The sequence below is a fragment of the Mustela nivalis genome, assembly GCF_964662115.1.
Source record: "Mustela nivalis genome assembly, chromosome: 6".
Taxonomy (NCBI): domain Eukaryota; kingdom Metazoa; phylum Chordata; class Mammalia; order Carnivora; family Mustelidae; genus Mustela; species Mustela nivalis.
The window spans coordinates 92,239,785-92,259,072 of NC_139025.1; the positions used below are offsets into that span (position 1 = coordinate 92,239,785).

Genomic DNA, 19,288 nt, shown 5'->3' on the forward strand with positions numbered 1-19,288 from the left:
GAACAGTACAGTGATAAAGAAAGTTATGAACACTACAACAGCTGAACATACAGCTTTGCTTCAGACTTCCTAGAATAATGGAAATGAATTCATACTTTTTTGCCTACATGTTTTAAAAGGACACATACGTTTTTGAAAAGTACAGATATATCTTTGAGAGATGTAATACTACAAGACGCTTAACCTAAAAGAATCTAGCTTTTAGTATCTGCTCTGATAGTATTTGATGAGGCTGTTTTGATTCCTGATATGGAAATGGGGACAATCCTTTTTGTTCTACACCTGATGGTCCACGAGTGTCCTTGATCCGTATGTGGTGAGCACTTCCCTCCCCTCTAGAACCTTTTTTCCCTCTTAAGAGATTGAGCCTGGAAATTCCTGCTTCTCTTTGACTCATGCTCTCAGTTTTGCTGACTTGGGGAGGATTTGAACAGCCCCTGCAGGGAGCTGTTCCCTCCCCAGTGCTGATCAGTGTCCTGCTCAGTGGAGCTCATCTCCAACTCTGCTCGCAGGAGGATATTCTATGAAGCTGGGGGAGCTGGGACACGAGCCCGATCTCTGTGGAGAGTGGAACCCCTTCGGATAAGGTAATGGAGGGTCAGGGTGCTGGTCTTCTCAAGATTACTTTATTTTCCTATACTGCCCATTCTCTTAAAAATTTCATTTATTCCACATCACCTGGCAAACTCAAAAGTTTCTTGGCCCAGAATGAAGTTTTGAAATTTTCCTGGCTTTGATTTTAAACAATAGCAACACACACACACACACACACACACATGCACACATGCACACACAAACATACACAGAGAGAGAGAGAATATGAGAGAATTAAAATTTCCAAGACTTCTGTTTTGATTCTGAAGCCAGAGGACTTTGTGGCCCTGCACTCAGCCCCTGGCTCCTGCCCCCCTTCCTCTGGTGGCAGCCAGGCTATAAAAGGCAAGCTTGGATATGTCTGCTGAAAGCCATCAAAGTGCTTCTCCCATTTGTTTTCTTAAACAGATTCTCTGCAACCCAGCTAGTGTTTCTTTTCTCAGTAATTGTGTTGGCTCCAGTGGAATGCTAGCTTTAAATGAAACTAGCGGTTGTGGCAGAGATTAAACCACCATGATAGAGGTAGCCGTGTGGGAAACCGTATCTACCGGACTTGTCAGAAACCATACTGTACCTCGTTGAAAGGAACGGGAGGCTGAGACTTGAGCTGTGTGCTTGAGTAAAAACATGTGGTCTCCAAATGTCATGTTACGAAGGGGGATCCAGAAGCTCTGAGCCATTACTTTGCTGAGAGGGATTGCAAGTCAGGCTCGAGCTAACCTAAATGCTTAGGATAACAGAGGAGGGACAGTTGTTTACTTTTCCTTCTCTGCTCTTCCTGCCAGCTCTCTCAGCCTCCCGCTGAACGTATGTTCACAGTTCATGTCTCTCTCATGAGGGTGTATGCCCCCAAGGTGGGCTCCATTATAGATCAGAGAAAAATACTAGAACTTACATACATACACCTGTAGGTACATATACGTTTTTTACTGAGAAACTCTTTGGAGGTTACTGGTTTAAAGAATACTGCTTTTAAGGAGTACCCACTTGGTAGCTGCTTGGAGCATTTATAGTCTCTTTCTAGCCCTGTTAAAATGCTTGCTCTGACATGCTCCTGTTCTCAGGATATTAAACCTTGCTTAGTGGACTTTTTTAAAAAGTCAAAATACGTATGTATGTATAGTTCCAGTTATGGTTGTTCATTTCCCCAGAGGCCTAACCATGAGATTTTATTCTAACTTAAAGATTTTATTCTAACTCAAAAGAGAATGAGTTTCAGTTATTCAGTGGATAATTTCTCCTCTAGATAACATCTGTTGAATGCCAACAGTTTGATGTAGCACCACTGAAAGGTTGCCACTCAATGGGAAGTCTCCCTTATCTAAATCACCTTATCTTGCTTCACTTTTTTTCCACAGAATGGATCACCCTCTCATACATACACACACACATACACACATGTGCGCACACGCTCACTTCTTTATTATCTGCCTCTTCCTGGTGAGTGTAAGTTGCATGAATATTTTTACCATTGCTCTTGAAGATAGCATTCTTTGTGGTAGCAAAATGTTTGAGTTGAGATAGTATGTTAGGGATGGCTTTGCTTTTCCAGAAATAAGTTTCCCTTAGCAGGCATTCTTTTTGTGTGTTTGCTTATTTGTTTCATATCAGGAAACTAAAGTGGAGTGAAGGAAAAATTGGATGCTTGGGACTTGCCATTACATTAAATCTTTGACTTGTCCCAGGATCATCCTCCTTGTTGGAGTTCCTTTTTTCCCCCTTTTTATTTTTATTGAAGTATAATTAACACACAGTGTTATATTAATTTCAGGTGTACAATATGATTCAAGACTTCTATACCTTTACTCAGTGTTCATTTAGATAAATGTAACATAATCCCCTTCATTTTACCCTTCCTCCCATCCAACTCGCTCTACCAGCCACCAGTTTGTTCTCTATATTTGAGTCTATTTTCATCTTTTTTTGTTGTTGTTCAGTTGTTTTCTTAAATTTCACATGTGGGGAAAATCATAAGGTATTTGTCTTTCTCTGAGTGACTTATTTCACTTAACATTATATTCTCTGGATCCATCCATGACAAGAGCTCGTTCTTTTCTGATAGCTAAATACTAGTCTGTTGTGTACATGTATGTGCCTGTGCGCACACACACGCACCATAGCTTTTTAATCCATTCATCTATGGTTGGAGACTCGGGTTGCTTGCATATCTTGGCTCTTATACATAATGCTGCAGTAAACATAGGGGTGCATTTATCTCTTTGAATTAGTGTTGTCATATTCTTTGGGTAAATACCCAGAAGTGGAATTACTGGATCAAGTGGTAATTCTTTTTAATCTTCTGAAGAACCTCCACACTGTTTTCCACAGTGGCTACACCAGTTTGCATTTCCACCCACAGCGCACAAAGGCGCCTCCTTGTTGGTGTTGAGAGGCCCCAAGAGAAGTTGTTAGGACACCTGAAATCCGAGAGCAAGCCAGGAGACTATGCCTTTGGCCCTTAAGAGGATAAACCGCAGAGGGGTTAGAATTCTGCTAGCATGTGGAAGAAAGCCCAGGACAGACATTGAAATAGACTGAGTTTCCCGCTGTTTTCTCTGCACAGTTGGAGTGGCAGTAACATCCGATGGGGCCAGGCTTTCCGGCTCCGGCATATCACCACAGGCCACTACCTGGCCCTGACGGAGGACCAAGGCCTTCTACTGCAGGACCGGACGAAGTCAGACACCAAGTCCACCGCCTTCTCTTTCCGGGCTTCCAAGGTAAGGTGTGAGGAAGTGAAATTTGACCTCATTTCAGAAGTGAAATCTCTGAACCCTCCAGGCAGAACTGTGATGCGTGGACTGGAACAAGATGGGATTGGAAACTAGATTTATGATAAACACTTTATTCTTCTATCTTTTCAATCACGTTTATAGGGAAATGCGGACCTTGGAGGAGAGCTTAAATCTTAAGAGAGACTTCAAAGAAGAGTGGAAGGCCCCAGAAAGTACAAGGATCACAGAAATGGGTTGTGTAGAGATTAATGAAAGATGATGCTGTTGCTTAATATATTCTGCATAGCTCTTAATACCTTAAAGCCTATGCTTCAGTCCTATAAAACAATGATAACATAGAGGCATGAGTTTCAGTGCTACATGGGTTTAAATCAAGCAAGCAATTTCTTTCAGAAAGATGCAGAGAAAACATCATTCTGAACATGTCATCCTCTAGTGATTTGTATTATACAAAGTCACTAATACCTTACTCTCCACTCCCTACTGGTCTCTTCCTTCCATTTCCCTTAGCTCTCACCCATCCATCTCCAGCCGTCATTCAGAGCAGACCGTGGGCTAGATAGGTTAATCATAAACAAGTAGCTTTACCTTTTGATGTGTATAGAGACAGCGGTTTCTTAAAGTCTCCTACCTTTAACATCCAGTCAGGCTTTAACTCTGCAGCCCTCTGAGCCGGATAGAGTTGAATGGTCCGCATTGCATGCTGAGCTGACTTCTGACAGGGTCGGATGCTCTGTCACTTTATGATTGTTCTGGAAAGATCACCCAAGCATAGAAAAGTCTGTGCGCAGATGCAGGCCTAGTTATCGGGGAGTCTCTGCCTCCTAACAGGACAGTTCGACATCTCCTTTGGGGGCTTCATCTCTAGTTTCATTCTTCTTTGCTCTTTTCCAGAAATAGATCTTTCTTTGTGTTCTCAACATGATTTCAGGCAAGGGTTATTGATGATTCCATTCATGTGGGCCTCGGTGTGGAGCTGGCGGCTGAATTTTCTGTGGGGCGGACAGTCTTCCAGTATTGCCCTTTTTTGAAGCAGGGAGCTCAGATTCCTTTCTTTTCCTTCTTTTTATGGTCCCAGAGTTTTTCCTGGCAGAGAATATCTGGCATATAAGTCCTCCCCCCCTGGATGACTACATATCAGAGTTGAGCAATTTCCACACCTATATTTCCACACCTATATTTCAGACATTAAAATATATGAACTTCCTACCCTAAATTCTTTTCAAACATCACCTCTCATCTGCTTTTCTTTAAAAGGTATACTGACTCCTTGACTTCATTCTGGTTTTTTGAGCACATCTCCTTCACTTTTGTTTTTTAAGATTCCCAGAAAAAAGAAAGATTTTTAAATACAAACATGTATCTGTGGAGTAAAACATTTTGGCCTCCATGAAGTGGTTTACTGCAGTGTTATGTGGGAAAAAAATCAGTGAAACAAAGTAACAAAAAAGTCCGAAGAACAGAGACAAGCAAGATCACATTCTTCCCTAAAAGAGAACCTGGACATAGGGTGCTGGGGGTGATAGCAAGTGTGGAAGGGTAAAAAGAGATAAGAAAAAAAAGAAAAGAAAAGAAAAGAAATTATTTCTTATGGCTAATGACCAAGTAAATGCCTTTCTAAGAATGCCAGCTTGGCTTTTTCTTTCTTTGAGTGCTCCCTACAGCCCACTCTGGATCTGCTGCCCTGGGATGGATCTGTGACCTTGCAGTCTTTCCTAGTTCACAAAGGGGCTTTCCTAGTTCACAAAGGTAGGCCACAGCAGGCACTCAGGTGGCCTACCAGGCAGCTGGCAGGATCCTGTTTTCCAAAGGGAATCTTGCATTCCATTCTTTTCTTGGCTCAGCCTTGTGGAGGATGGCTTAGTGCTTATGGTCTCTGGGGAAAGCCAGAAAAACTCAGAGCACCATGGAGAGTACTTCCACTTGGCACCGCTTCTGGCCTGTGAGCACACTTACCCTCCAAAGGCCCATTGCTTATCTCCCCAAGTTCCTTCCTCACCGTGCACATGGAGGCAAGCAGCCGATCGCTGAAAGTCATCGAGGTACCATGGGACAGCCAACATAGCAGAGCTGGATGTAAAAGTCACCCATGAGGCACATTGTCCTCTGCACTTGGCAATGATGTTACATTTCACTAGAATCACTACGTCAGAGGTTTGACATAACTCCCAGGGCCGCAGTATTCAGCCCAGCTGTGTTCATTTCAGTGTGGAAGGAACTGATATTAAAATGACCTAGGCTCTATGGCAGGCCAAGAGATGGCTGTGTTTCCCGCAGGAAACTGGGGCTTCCCTAGGACATTGTGTGGGCAGAGCATCTGGCATCTTAGAACGTGAAGCTACACTGAAAGCAAGAATGTATGGAGAACGCATTGCTCTGCCACACACAGCTCAAAGAGCTCTTGGGAGAATCACGATAGAAATTCCTTGAGAGCTCTGGGACTCCAGATTCCTCCCTAGTAAATGTATGTTTACCTTGCTAGGGGCAGGCTCTCCTCCATAAATGCACACTCCAGTGTGCCTGCCCTCACCGGGGAGTAGTGAGGTTCCCCAGCAGAAGGAGATTCTTGGCTCTGCTTTTCCACAGCAGGAGGGTGTCGAGTCATCTGGCCAGCTCTCATCTGTTACAGGTGTTATGGGATGGAGCAGATGGCAGAGAGCAGTCAGCAGTACCATTTCAGAATCCAGGTGGCAGTGCAGGGGTTGGGGGAACTCTGTGGGGAGGCTGAGAGGTGGAGATAGTGTGTCTTTTGTGCCTTTGTGATTGGTGCTGGTGGGGGGATGGTATTCATCTTATTCTCTCTATATGATGGAGGGACACTCTTAGGGCTCATATATTCAGGACAGCACTGGGTTAGCTGGGATGTGGGTCATCTGGCACTAATGGGCTTCCCACTCCGTGTTCCTATCTGGCTGCATCAGTCTGTGACAGTCTGCCCTTACGAGGAAGCAGCAGGTACCCTGTGTGAATCTTGTACACATGGATTGGACAGGGATGTGACTAAGCCTTCATGAAAGGGGGTCAGAACTCACCCCTGTGGCAGTTGTGGGCCTGGGCTGACTCATATGAAACCAAGGTCTTTGAGCAATTACAGAAGCATGTGGAATAATGAGCAGGGAGTGATCTGGGCCAGTTTTTATTCCTTTCCTTCAGCAGAGTCATCCAAAACAAACTGGAGGTCTGGGATGCCTTGTTGCCTCTGAACTACAGCATCACACCTTATCCTTTTAATCTGAAAGTGGTATTCGTTAGAGCGTCGTGGCTTCCCAGTCACCTAGATCTGGCCTTGACTCCCATCTGCTCTCTGTGAGACTTTGAGCACAGCTCTTAATCTGGTCGCCCCTCATTTGAAATCTGCCATAAAAGTTTAAATCCGACCTCAGCCTGCCCTTCCACCCTCTCTGTGTCACTTGCTCACGGTTGCCTTGAGCTCCGGTTTACTAAATATTTATCAGCCCTTGAGCATATTCTTTTTTCGCATTGCTAAACCTGTGCCTAGAATGCCTTTTACCCCTCCTACACACCTCCACTCACAAACTCTGGCTCATCCTTCCCGACTAGTGTCTGATGCCCTTTACAGGAGGAGGGCTCTTGCATGGGCCTCCGGCAGAGTCCTGTCCATGCTTCTGTAACAGCCATCGCTCACTGGACCTGGAGACCCTAGATGACAAGGACCACACATGCCCCCCTTTTGGTACCCCGGCACCTGGTATAATGTGTGGAGGGTGGTAAGTGTGGGAGTTGCTTAAGGGATGTAGGAGTGTGATCATACATTAAAATAGCCTCAAATCCACTTAATTTTAACCCCCATCATCTTCATAGAAGTATCCTATCATCCTGTGTAATCATTTCGGATCCTAATACTTAGCTGCCTATCAGCATTCAAGGAGACAGATTTATTATTTTGGACATCAAAGTTAGATTTCTATGAACTTGATTTCAAATCATTTTCTCAGTGTCTTGACATTGCAAGGCCATTCCCTGAGGATTGTCAGATAATGTGATTTAGTATTGTTATGCCAGAGTAAATATTATCTGTTTAGATGTCTTGTCTCCCTATCAGCTCCCGGTGTTGAATTCCTTTCAGGGAAGAGTGAATTAGTGATGTTAAATCAAGGCTTATCTCATGTAGCCATTTATTTTATAGCTGTTTCTCATGACTATACCATAAGTCTTGAATGGTCTAGATAGAATCTCAAGGTTTGCTTATTTTATTGCAGTAGGATGTAGAGCTATCATTGTTCGCAATGAGAGAAAATTTTTCCTCAGTGTGTAAAAACATTACATTCAGTTGAGTCAACAATTATCATATCTAGTATGTGCTAAGCACTTGGTCAAACCCTACTTCCCTGCCTTTTAAAAGCTGTGCACTGCTCTCTCTGCTGTGCATGGAAAGCATCTCCTTAGACTGGCCTCACGTGCCCTTTAACCTTAGCAGCTCCTGGCAGCCAGAATCAAGATGGCAGCTGGGCTCATGGGCCATCCCTTAGGAAAACATGGGCTCTGTTTGTGCCAGCCCCCTGGCCTGCTCCACTTCCTCACAGAGTTCTCAGTTGTAGAAAGATACAGAGGAAAGAGGGGGAAAGAAGAGGACAAAATATCTACCATGAGATTCAAGCATTTAGAGACAACAGTTTTATTTCATTTCAAATAAACTTTATATAATATTCTTCATTGTTTCATCTTCCAAATTTTTACTTCAAATCTAGTTAGTTAACATACAGTGTAATATTGGGCTCAGGAGTAGACTTTAGTAATTCGTCACTTACAAATAACACTCAGTGCTCATCACAAGTGTCTCCTTACATCCATCAGCCATCTAGCCCATTCCCCACACACCTCCTTCCATCAGCCCTTAGTTTTTTCTCTACTGTTAAGAGCCTTTAAGGTTTGCCTGCCCCCCTCTTTTTTTTTCCTGCCCTTCCCACACATTCATCTGTTTTGGTTCCTAAATGCCACATGTGAGTGAAATCATACAGTATTTGTCTTTCTCTGACTGACTTATTTCACTCAGCATGATGCCCTCTGGCTCCATCCATATTGCTGCAAATGGCAAGATTTCATTCTTTTTGGTGGCTGAATAATATCCCATAATATGTCCATTTGTTGATGGACACTTGGGCTCTTTCTATAGTTTGGCGACTGTAGACATTTCTGCTATAAACATTGGGGTGCATGTGCCCCTTCAAATCTGTATTTTTGTATCCTTTGGGTAAATACCTACTAGTGCAATTGCCAAGTCATAGGGTAACTCTATTTTTAACTTTCTGAGGAACCTCCATACTATTCTCCATGGTGGTTGTACCAGCTTGCATACCCCCAACCGTGCAAGAGGATTCCTCTTTCTCTGCATCTTCACCAACACCTGTTGTTTCCTGTGTTGTTAATTTTAGCCATTCTGACAGTCTACACAGTATTTTTCAAATTTAAATCAATGATTCTCAAGTCTTTATTGTTCAAAGTGGATCAGATAGAGAAGACAAGGAAAACCAAGAGCTTTGAAGTAGAGAAAACCTGAGTGAGAATCCTGGCTCCCCATTTGCTGGTCAGCCTTAATGTCTCTCTCTCTCTCTCTCTTTTTTTTTTTTTTTTCGTTCCAAAAAATGGGGGTGAAGAAGTATGTCTGGAATGGTGGTTGTGAGGATTCAGTGAGACAGGAAGATGACCTGGGAGTGTGTCCCCTTATCCATGAAATGGCAGTAGCGCTGTCTACCTCACGCTGATGATGTAGGAAATAAAGGAGAAAGATGGAAAGAAGAGGCCACTGGAGAAGTACACCTTCCTTCATGTAGATGAGTCTGGTCTCCCAACACACAGTAAACAGCAGAGGGTTTTCCTTGGCCTCCCATTCAGCCAGGATCCTAGCAATGTCTTGCAGTGCATGACTTCTTTAAAGCCATTCTAAGACCTCCTATTCTAGATTAGAAATTTGGGAAAGGACTATATTTGTGGGGAAGTGAACCTAAAGTCTGTTTCTCAAGGTTTCTCCAGAGACAGGAAGGTTTCTCTAGGAAGGGACGGGCTAACCAGGCCTTTCTTGATGGCCTACCCCAGTATCCATGAATGGTTCTCATCTTCCCATGAACATTTACCCCTGAAACATTTTTGGGTGCTTACAGTCTGTTGGAAAGGTACCTTGCTGTCCTCTGTGGACACAGGCAGTTTCAATGTGTCAAGTAACAAATTTCACTCTAATTAATAAACATGAATTAGGCGCTTCTCCATTCCAGATACCCTAGGTACTGATGTCATAGCTTAAAAATCACCTGTCTCTGGCCTTGTTTCTTTTCAATCTGTAATTCACACTGCTGCTGGAACAATTATTCTAAGACACAGCCCTGTGTTAACCCTCTACTTAAAATTCTCTATGGCTTTCCATTGCCAACACTAGCTTTTCCCAAGAGGTATACCAAACAATAATTTTATGAATTTTTTTAAAGCTGTTTGGCTGCACTTGCTGCATTATGCAGAGTTCAGCAGGCTTTATTTTCTTGTTATTTTGTTTTTTATTATAGGACTCCTAACAATCCATATTCTTTAAGCCCTAATGTTCCCTTTGACTCCTGGAAGAAGATAAAGAACTGAACTCATCCAAAGTCCTCTTTTCCCAGACAAAGTCTGTTAACATTGTGAGTTGGAGAAACTTGTACAAAGTTTAGAGTCCTTGTTGTTCAAATCCCTTCCTGGGCATCAACCACACTCCTTGCCACAAAACACCTGTCTTACCAAAACCAAGTCACCTTCCTTCTTTCCTTTCTCACTTCTTACTCCTAGCCAAGCTCATCTCAGGTGTCTGTCTTGTAAAAATCATCCCCAACTTTCAAGCACAATAAGGTCGTCTCTCTCCCAAACTCCAGTTGCCCCTTGAAGATAGATCATGTCACCTTGCTGTCATTATTGGTTTGTATGTATGACCCTAACGTTTCTATGAGCCCAGAGCCATTGTTTAGTAAAATAACTGCATACATTTTCAAACTTTTGGCCTTTTCTTCTTTGTAATAGCCTTAAAACAACTGAAACACTAATATAATTAATCCTCAACTGTGCTAATGAAAAACATCCAGAAAACTATGTTCAAATGACAAATGGGATTTGGAATTCTACTTGATTTTGGATTCTGTTCCATTACTTAGCTACAGGACTTTGAGCAAATTACTCAAATTCTGCAAACCTCACTTTTGTTATCTATAGAGTAAGAGAACTGAAGACAGAAGGACCATTAAAAGGTTGAGAGAAAATATTCTTAAAGTATCATGCATAATATATAGCACTTTGTAGGTCTCTGGTAAATTCACTGATGGTATTGTCATTGTAGAGTATTAAGCAAAATACTTTGCTCTGAGTAGGCACTAGACAAACCCTAGTTGCAGTTCCCTTCCTTGTCCTCCTAGAAATCTTAAATCACTCTGGAGAGCAGAAACTTAATCATCTAAACCAGATATTTATTTGATGCTTGTGATATGGTCATGACCATTTCATAAATTCTCTGTGGAGACAGGAGATGATGATTACACTTCAACACCAAGAATCCTATTCCCCCTTAGAATCCACTAATCATCTAACATAGGGAAGGTTGATGGAGATTAAAAAAAAAAAAATTGATACCCACAGAACAAAAAAAAAAAAAAAAAACAAAAGCAGGTTATTTACAACCTATTTTAAGCAAAGACAAGCAAATCCAAGTTTTGTCCTTGGAGAGTTTTCAATCTGGTAGGGGACAGGAACCATGCCAGCAAGCGATTCCTATCCCAGAAGATGGTAAAGAGCTTGAGAGAGAAGGAAAGTGCCACAAGATCAGGGGAAATGCAAAGGTGGATCTGGGAAAGGCTTGCTGGATGACATGTAAAGATGCAAAGATGAAATAGGGGATTTCCATGCAGAAAGCGTAGTGTGGGTAAAGGCCCAGAGGAAGGGAACCTTGATATATCAAAGAAATATAGTCCAATTTGGTTAAAGCATATTGTATATATGAACTTCAGAAATGAAAATTGTATCTTCTAGGAATTGGGGAGTTAATGGAAGGGAGTAATTGGATTAGCCCTACCATTTAGAAACAGTCCATTTCTAGCAATAGAATAAGTGCTTATGGGGTCATATTTGAGTGAACACAGAGGGGACCATTAGTGCTCAGAAGTCAAGGTCACCAACCTGCCATCAGCCGAATCTGGCTTCTTTATCATGGACCACTCTCGTTTGCTTAGTGTATCCATGGTGGTATTTAGGTTCAGGTTGAGTAGGCTTTAGTATTGGTTTGTTTCCATATCTTAGTTTCTTTTGCTGTTGCTCCTATTCTTTGAAATTGGAAGTGGCTACTGCAGTAACCATCAGAGAGTTTTGGGAGTGCATACTGTTTTGTAAAAGCAAAGACACTGAGAGATACCCCATTCTATAAACAGTCATGATTCATTGATTTCAGGCTCAAGAAAAATACATCCTAGCATTTCTCTTCTTCTGGCCAAGTCATATTTAAATAAACAAAATTGGGAAAATAAATGGAGTGTAGTCATTGATAGTTTGTGAGCATGCACTATTTTAACTGAGCACTTGGCAATCAGTGTAATTATTCATATTTAACAGTTGCAGTATGTATCTTTTGCTGCATTGTCTGTGGTTTAAAGAACAGGCTGGAGAGAAGAACTTTGGCACATTTTAATTCCTATTACTGGCCTAAGTATGTTCAGGACGGGTATTTTGGAATGAAAATCAAGTATCCATCATCCTGTGAAATCAATGCAGTCTTGACCACCCACCTACAAAGAAGTTCTAGTAGATCAAATTCTGTTTTCCATTGGCTTTTGTAATAAAACCAAAGATAAGTTTCTTTTAGAAATATTCATTTTGAGAAATGTCATATTTAAAAATCCAGCCTATGTTTCAACATACATTTAAAATAAGAATTTTCTTGGGTGCCTGGGTGGCTCAGTGGGTTAAGCCTCTGCCTTCAGCTCAGGTCATGATCTCGGGGTCCTGGGATCGAGTCCCGCATCGGGCTCTCTGCTCATCGGAAAGCCTGCTTCCCTCTCTCTCTCTGCCTGCCTCTCTGACTACTTGTGATTTCTCTGTGTGTCAAATAAATAAATAAAATCTTTAAAATTAAAAAAAATTAAAAAAAAAATAAGAATTTTCTTGTGAAGTATTAACATTGCCCAAGAGGATCCTATAAATGTACACAAAACAATTAATTTTGCTGTTTTGAAGGTTTGAAGGAAATCAGAAATGAAATGGAAAAAAAAAAGCATTTTAAAGAAAAAAATAGCTTAGCCAAATATATATGTTTATTAAGTAATTGAAAGGCACCTGATTCTCTGTATCAGGAATCCAAAATTAATTGAAGTCTGGCCCATGCCCTTGATTATCTTTTTTAGTCTGGCACAGGGAAAGAGTCCTATAAACAAGCCCATTTACACTATGATGTGCTAAGTGCTCAATGAAGGAATGAGAGCGTGCTGGGGGAAGTCCAGTGGGAGAGACTACTCGGCCCTCACAGGGAAGGCAGCATTTGAATAGGGTATTGAAGGGTGAGTAGGAGTTCAGAGGAGGGGAAAGAACAGTCTCTGGAGCTGGACTTCCTGGTTGAAGTCTTAGCTCTTTGATGACTTCTTGAAGGGACCTCGGGTAAATTGCCCATCCCTCTGTGTCTTCATTTTCTTCTCTGAAAAACTGGGGTCATATTTGCTGTTGCACCCAAAGCTGTTGTGAAGAGTCAACCAATGTAAGAAACTTAGAACACTGCCTTGTGTGCTCGCTTTGGCAGCACATATACTAAAATTGGAACAATACAAGATGATTAGCATGGCCCCTGCGCAAGGATGACACGCAAATTTGTGAAGCGTCCCATATTTTTGTAGGAAAAGAAAAAATGAAAGAAGATGGGATTGGGAGGGAAATAAACCGTAAAAGACTCAATCTCAAAAAACAGACTGAGGGTTGCTAGGGGGAGGGGGGATGGGAGGGGGGATGGGAGGGGGTGGTGGGGATATGGACATTGGGGAGGGTATGTGCTATGATGAGTGCTGTGAAATGTGTAAACCTGGTGATTCATAGACGTGTACCCCTGGGGATAAAAATACATTATATGTTTATTAAAAAAATAATTAATTAAAAAAAAAAAGAACACTGCCTCGCACACAGTAAGAGTTCAGGAGGTGTGCTGCTGCTGTTGCATCATCGGGAGGGAGAGTCACGTGATCACAAGCAGAGGGAACAGCATCCTGCATTTTTTTATGCTGAAAAAAATTGAAAATGCTGTCCAGCTAATGGCTTTTACAAGTGAGAAATTTAATGCGAGATGTAGAGAAGGAATGGAAGTAGAGTCAAACCTTTCAGAGGCCCTGATCGATGAGAAAAGGACAGAGTTACTGTGCGCCCTGGGTCGGCCTTCCAGCTCACTCCATCCCAGGTACATCAGAGTGTCCCCAGACACCCCAGATGCGCAGCCACTCCTTTTTCCATCCTGGAGAAAAGCTGTAGTGAAACAGTAGCAACTGAAGAATGAGAGCCATTGACTGCAACACACAGGCAAGGAGGCCATGAGAGACAGAGACTCCAATGATTGGGTTTCGCTTCCCACACTATGGCCCCTACCTGATCCACGGGTCTGCTCTTTCTGCTGATTCCTATGAAAGACATTTATGTATTGTTAACAGATACACTTAACGCCTCCAGTCAGGGAGTTTCTATCAGATAACCGTTAAAATTACAGAAGATACAACTTGCTGAAAATAAGTTAATTGGCCACTAAAGTGTTGATGATTATTAAGGGGGCTGAGTCAGGATGAGAAAACTAGAAAAGGTGACAGAGAACTATATACGATCAGAACCAAAAAGAGACCCTACCAACTGCCTCCTTCTCCCATAGATGTAAGTAATTACTAAAGTGGCTGAAACTTGGAATCCATTGATTTTTACAGTTAATGGCAGATAAGGGAAGCAAGTCTTTCTGAAATCCTGGCTTGGACAGGCACATCATGAAGATTTGGGTAATGGGTTCCGGGGCTTACAAATTCTGCACAGGTGATTTGTTCTCTATATTGCATTTCTATTTAATCAGATGTGCCCATGTTTGTTTCATTTTCTGTGAAATAGGAAATCAAGGAGAAATTGGATTCCAGTCACAAGCGAGATATAGAAGGCATGGGCGTTCCAGAAATCAAGTATGGAGATTCTGTCTGCTTTGTGCAGCATATAGCCAGTGGTCTGTGGGTGACCTACAAAGCACAAGATGCCAAGACCTCCCGCCTTGGACCTCTGAAAAGAAAGGTGGGGTCAGAGAGGCTGTCTGGAATTGTTTTACCCCGAAGTAGGAGCAGCTAAGCAAGAAAAGTGATTATGAGAATAAGACAAACATGATGTATGTTCACTTCTTACTATTTTTGCTATTCTGAAGAGTTTTCTTGTGACAGGTTTTACTCTTTCATTTGGTTATTTTGACCCCATTTTCAGTGCAAAAGAAAAGAAAAGAAAAAGTTAAATACATGGCAAATCTGAGGAGGGGATAGAATTTGTTCAGTGCACTCGAAAACCTGAAATAATAACTCTTAGTGGTATGCTGTTTGGGGATTATTCACACCATTGCTCTCTTCCTTTAAGTGGATAATTGAGTTACTGTGTGGTTTTCATAATATAGATTCTAAATAGAATTGCTACAGAGAAAATGCAGATTGCATGATAACAAGCCCACAGGAACCAAAGTGCAGAAAGATGAGATATTATGTGTTGATGCTACATCCACGGAATGGACATGATTTGAGTGGCCCATCCCAGCCAGTTGCAGTGGAAAACTGGCTTGGAGACACACCACATCCTTTTGCCAGAAAAGTAGTAGTGTTTCTTTTGATAAGAACCAGAAAATAGATGCCAGGGGCATGATTTCCCTTGGAAAAACCCTTTCAAAACACCGTTTTGGGTAATCAAGGAACCCTAGGAGAGGGTTCTAGGAGCCATTGTACCCTGTAGCTTGGGTTTAGCAGCCTAATATGGAGGTTATAGAAAGTTCAGAATGCAGATTGTTGTAAGAAAGGAGCATGGGAGCAAACCATAAGGTGATAGCTTGCTTTTGTGTAAGTAAAACATACCCAGGAAAGTATCCAGAAATGGGAAACTGAAATCACGAGGAGAGGGAAAATTAAATAAATAACAAATACGCTGACTAAACTATAGCCCATTCCCTTCCTCTATAAAGAGTTATCAAAACTGGATAAAATACAAAAACAAAAAGAAAGAAAGAAAAACCAAAACCACTTGATGGCTTCAACAACCAGGGTATGTCTCTAGGACAGAAGTACTAAAGACCCCAGACAGAAGGCCAGTGCACTGACTAAGTGAGCCGCACCTTGGTCTCTACCTGCCGCTCAGCATATTGGCAGAGTTACAGCACCAAGGAATGGGGTCTTGTGTTAGCTTCACTGGGCTAGAGAGACAGGTGAGAGATAAGGTTGGCCAGGGTTTCTGGGACTTACGGGGCCACGGTTCTAGAATGGAGGGAACTGTAGAAACATGAACCTGAAATTCTATATACAATTTCCCCTTAAGCTGACCGGGGGTGGGCTTTGAAGCCAGGATAGCAAACAGAAAGCACACAGTGCTTCTCTAATGGAGAAGAGCAAAGTGGAGATGTCAATAGCATGACAATCCTAGGGATAATAAGATTGGGGTTTATTATATTCAAGTTCGAACAGCCCTTGAAAATATAGTAGGCTTTCAGTTAAATCTCAAAAGGGCTCTCTCCTAGGAGTATGAACTACCCCTGGAAATAAGGACAACTTGAAGATAGGCTGGTAAGATGGGTGGATTTTTGGCATCCATCAGAAGAAAATTAAATCCTCTGTAGAGTACAATGGTACCATCTAGAGTCTCCACAATATTCCATACCTCCTAAGATAATGATGGCATTTAAAGGGGTGGAATTTGTGGATCTCGGTTCTCCTCTTGGGAGGAGACACACTCAAATGACCCTGTTGACGAGGAGAAGTCCTACCTTGTGTTGCTGACTTCTGCCTGTCCCTGCCTTTCTCGTCCAGGACTATAGTCTACATATTCCTTTAACTGCAGCCATGTGCATGTGAATCTGGAAGGTCCTGTCAGAAACTCTCTAAATGATGTCATGATGTTCAGCCCCTGACAGGGCTGCCCTGCTCTATTTTGTGAGAAGCAGGTTAAGTTTATTTCTAAAAATACAAAGGATGTTCAAATCTGTTTTAAGCATTTTATAAAACAAAACAGGGACCTAGAAAAACCAATGGAAAATAGACACCGTGAAAAACCTAATGGTAACTCCCTTTAAAGGAAGTGCTCTCTTTGCCATTCCTGTCCCAGGCTTCTGCTGTCTTCTCTTGAATTATGGGAATCCTCCTAGAGAAAAAGTGGGCTGCAGTGATCAGTAGGGCCCATAATAACAGGGTCCTAACAGCTGCATTCCCCCTACTTCTCATTACTTTCCTGTTTGGCTGGCTGGTTTGAATGTGTTATCTGAACAAGCAAAAATGTCAGGATTTTGGTCTTTAGGGGCCCAAATACTGGGACTGGGGCCAGAACGAACCTAATAGCAATGCATTGCCAAATCTCAACGCACCCTTGTTAAACAGTTGCTGGGCAGTTCTCACTGCCCACAACTGTTCTGAAACAGTTGGTGAATCTAGTACTAGGGGTATCCTTGGCTAACCCTTATGCTACAGTATGCAGATGGGGTGCAAGGTCATTGTCAAAACTGAATATAAACTTTGGCAAGCCAGTGTTCTACTTCATGTGTGAACTCATTATGTTAGGACACAATTTCAGAAGAATAAATAACCAGAGATCTTTACACGGAAAGGAAAAGAAGTTTCTTTGAGCTAAGAACAAGAGAAACTGGAACCCCTTTTCCTAAAGATATTTGCTGAAACCATGTTTTATGTAATTGACCCCACCCCAGACCCTGGCACCTACAAATGGTCTCTCTTCCCTTAACTCACTTCAAGAGGAACCTTGTCAGGAACTTCAACAAGGGTTTAAGTCTGACTTGAACCAGCCTCAAACCACCCTAGATGGTATATGCATACACTTGACCCTTTCAAAGGAAGAAACCCACTGACCTCCATATTCAAAGCTGGTAACCGTGCTCAAAAATTATACCTGATGTCACTGGTAATAAATACATATATTTAGCTTTTAGATAAATGATTTGAGATCAGTAATATACAGCCCCTTATAAGAAATATTCACTGAGTACTTCCTAGATTCTGGGAAACATGGTTAGTGATTGATGTGTAGATCATTTAATCCTCAAAATGACTCTAGAAGTCCATTTGGTGGTGAATTTGAAGCAAAGAGAAGTTAAGTAACTTGCTTGACATCACACAGCTAGAAAGTAAGAAAGTAGGACTAGAATCCACATCAGCTACTACCAGAGCCTGTGCCTTCAAACGCCCTTCTCAGCCTCCATGAGAAGAGTTCCTTCCCCAGTTGTACGTTCAGCAGGAACTGTCCTTCAGGAGAGGAACCCAAGCCCAGTCCCAGAAGAGCATTTTTCTTTAACTTGCTTTTCTTGCTCAATTTATCTCTGGAGGAAAGGCTCTGAACAAAGTGACTTTCTTCCATTTCCAAGGGTAAAGTTTTGTTCATTTCAAGAGAAAAATCTATTACAAAATATGTTTGCACCTTTTCAAATGGGCCATCTAAGCCTAAGGAATTTACTGTAACTCATACCACAGTGGCACATAAAATTTCACTTTCATCAAAACACTGTGTCTCAGGAATGATTCATAGGTCAGTAATGGGGAGTGCAGGCAGAATAACTCCGTTAATGGCCCGTTTTCAAGGGGGCATGGGGGAACTTGGTTGGGGAGAAGGAATACAAGGGATGGGGGGAATCTGGCAAGAAATGGTGACTGTCCAGCTATGAAGTAGCGTGTAACCGGATGCGGTGTCCTTGGCTCTGTGGGTAGGTCATACTCCACCAGGAAGGCCACATGGACGACGGGTTAACACTGCAGAGATGCCAGCGCGAGGAGTCGCAGGCTGCTCGCATCATCCGGAACACAACCGCCTTATTCAGCCAGTTTGTGAGGTACAGAAGCTCCTTCCTTTCTTCTGTTAGTTTCTACTCTGGGGCCATCCAATCCCACCTCCCCATCCCCTTTTGATACTACAAGTTTTCAGGAAATTATTAAACATCAGCAAAGAGTTTTATCACAGAGAGCTTGGGACTAAATAGTCTTTCTCAGAAGATGACCTCCTAGCTTTACCCTTGGCCCCACACATGCTTATGCCCCCACTGGTGCCATCAGGAATACCCAGGGTCTCCTCCCGAAAATTAAGTGATGAGTGCCTGGAGCACTGCAGGTCCCTTTTGGATTCATAGGTGAAGAGGGAAGAAATGGATGCACACCCTTTGTGCTGTTTTGCCCTGTTTAGAAAAGCTTTCTCCATCATTCAGAATCGTTGCTATGGTTTTGATTCAAGTGGATTTGCATTGAAAGCCTTGGGTTACCTACCTGTGGCTGGGACTTAAATGGGAACAGTAACTGAGGTGCCTGCGTGGGTCATAATCCCCTCAATGCCTAAACAGTGCTGCCAGAGCAGAACACTGTGGACTGTGTTCACCAATTACCGGGAGAAATGGATTCTGTTGTAAACAGTGCAGTGTTCCAAGTCATCCTTCTTTTGTAGGAAAAGAGCTCTAATGCCGAGGGGCCTTAAACTGCGTGCGTGAATTTGCATGAAATGAGAACAATTTTGTTTACCTTGACTTTTCCAGTTGGAATACTGCGATCCAAGTAATATGTGTTAGTTAGGATATAGGCTAAGCTGCCGTTACAGTTAAAGATACATTTATTCTCATCTAACTAAGAATATAAGGTAGCCCAGGTTGGGCTACTGAGGCTCAGGGTCCTTTTATCTTGCTGGTTTCTTAAAGTGTACCTGGACCAGCACAGTAGCATCACCTGAGAATGTGTTAAAAAATACACATTCTCAGGTGTCGC

The 19,288-nt window shown here is 42.3% G+C and overlaps 1 protein-coding gene across 1 annotated transcript in view; it reads left to right on the forward strand.

Annotated features, from left to right (window-relative positions):
- The window catches only part of RYR3 (ryanodine receptor 3), a 502,250-nt gene that overhangs the window by 229,805 nt on the left and 253,157 nt on the right, over positions 1-19,288 (forward strand). The window contains exons 9-12 of the mRNA XM_082736877.1: positions 513-587; positions 3,158-3,314; positions 14,415-14,588; positions 18,251-18,372. Coding sequence (XP_082593003.1) covers positions 513-587; positions 3,158-3,314; positions 14,415-14,588; positions 18,251-18,372 — 528 coding nt within the window. The remainder of the gene's footprint in view (positions 1-512; positions 588-3,157; positions 3,315-14,414; positions 14,589-18,250; positions 18,373-19,288) is intronic.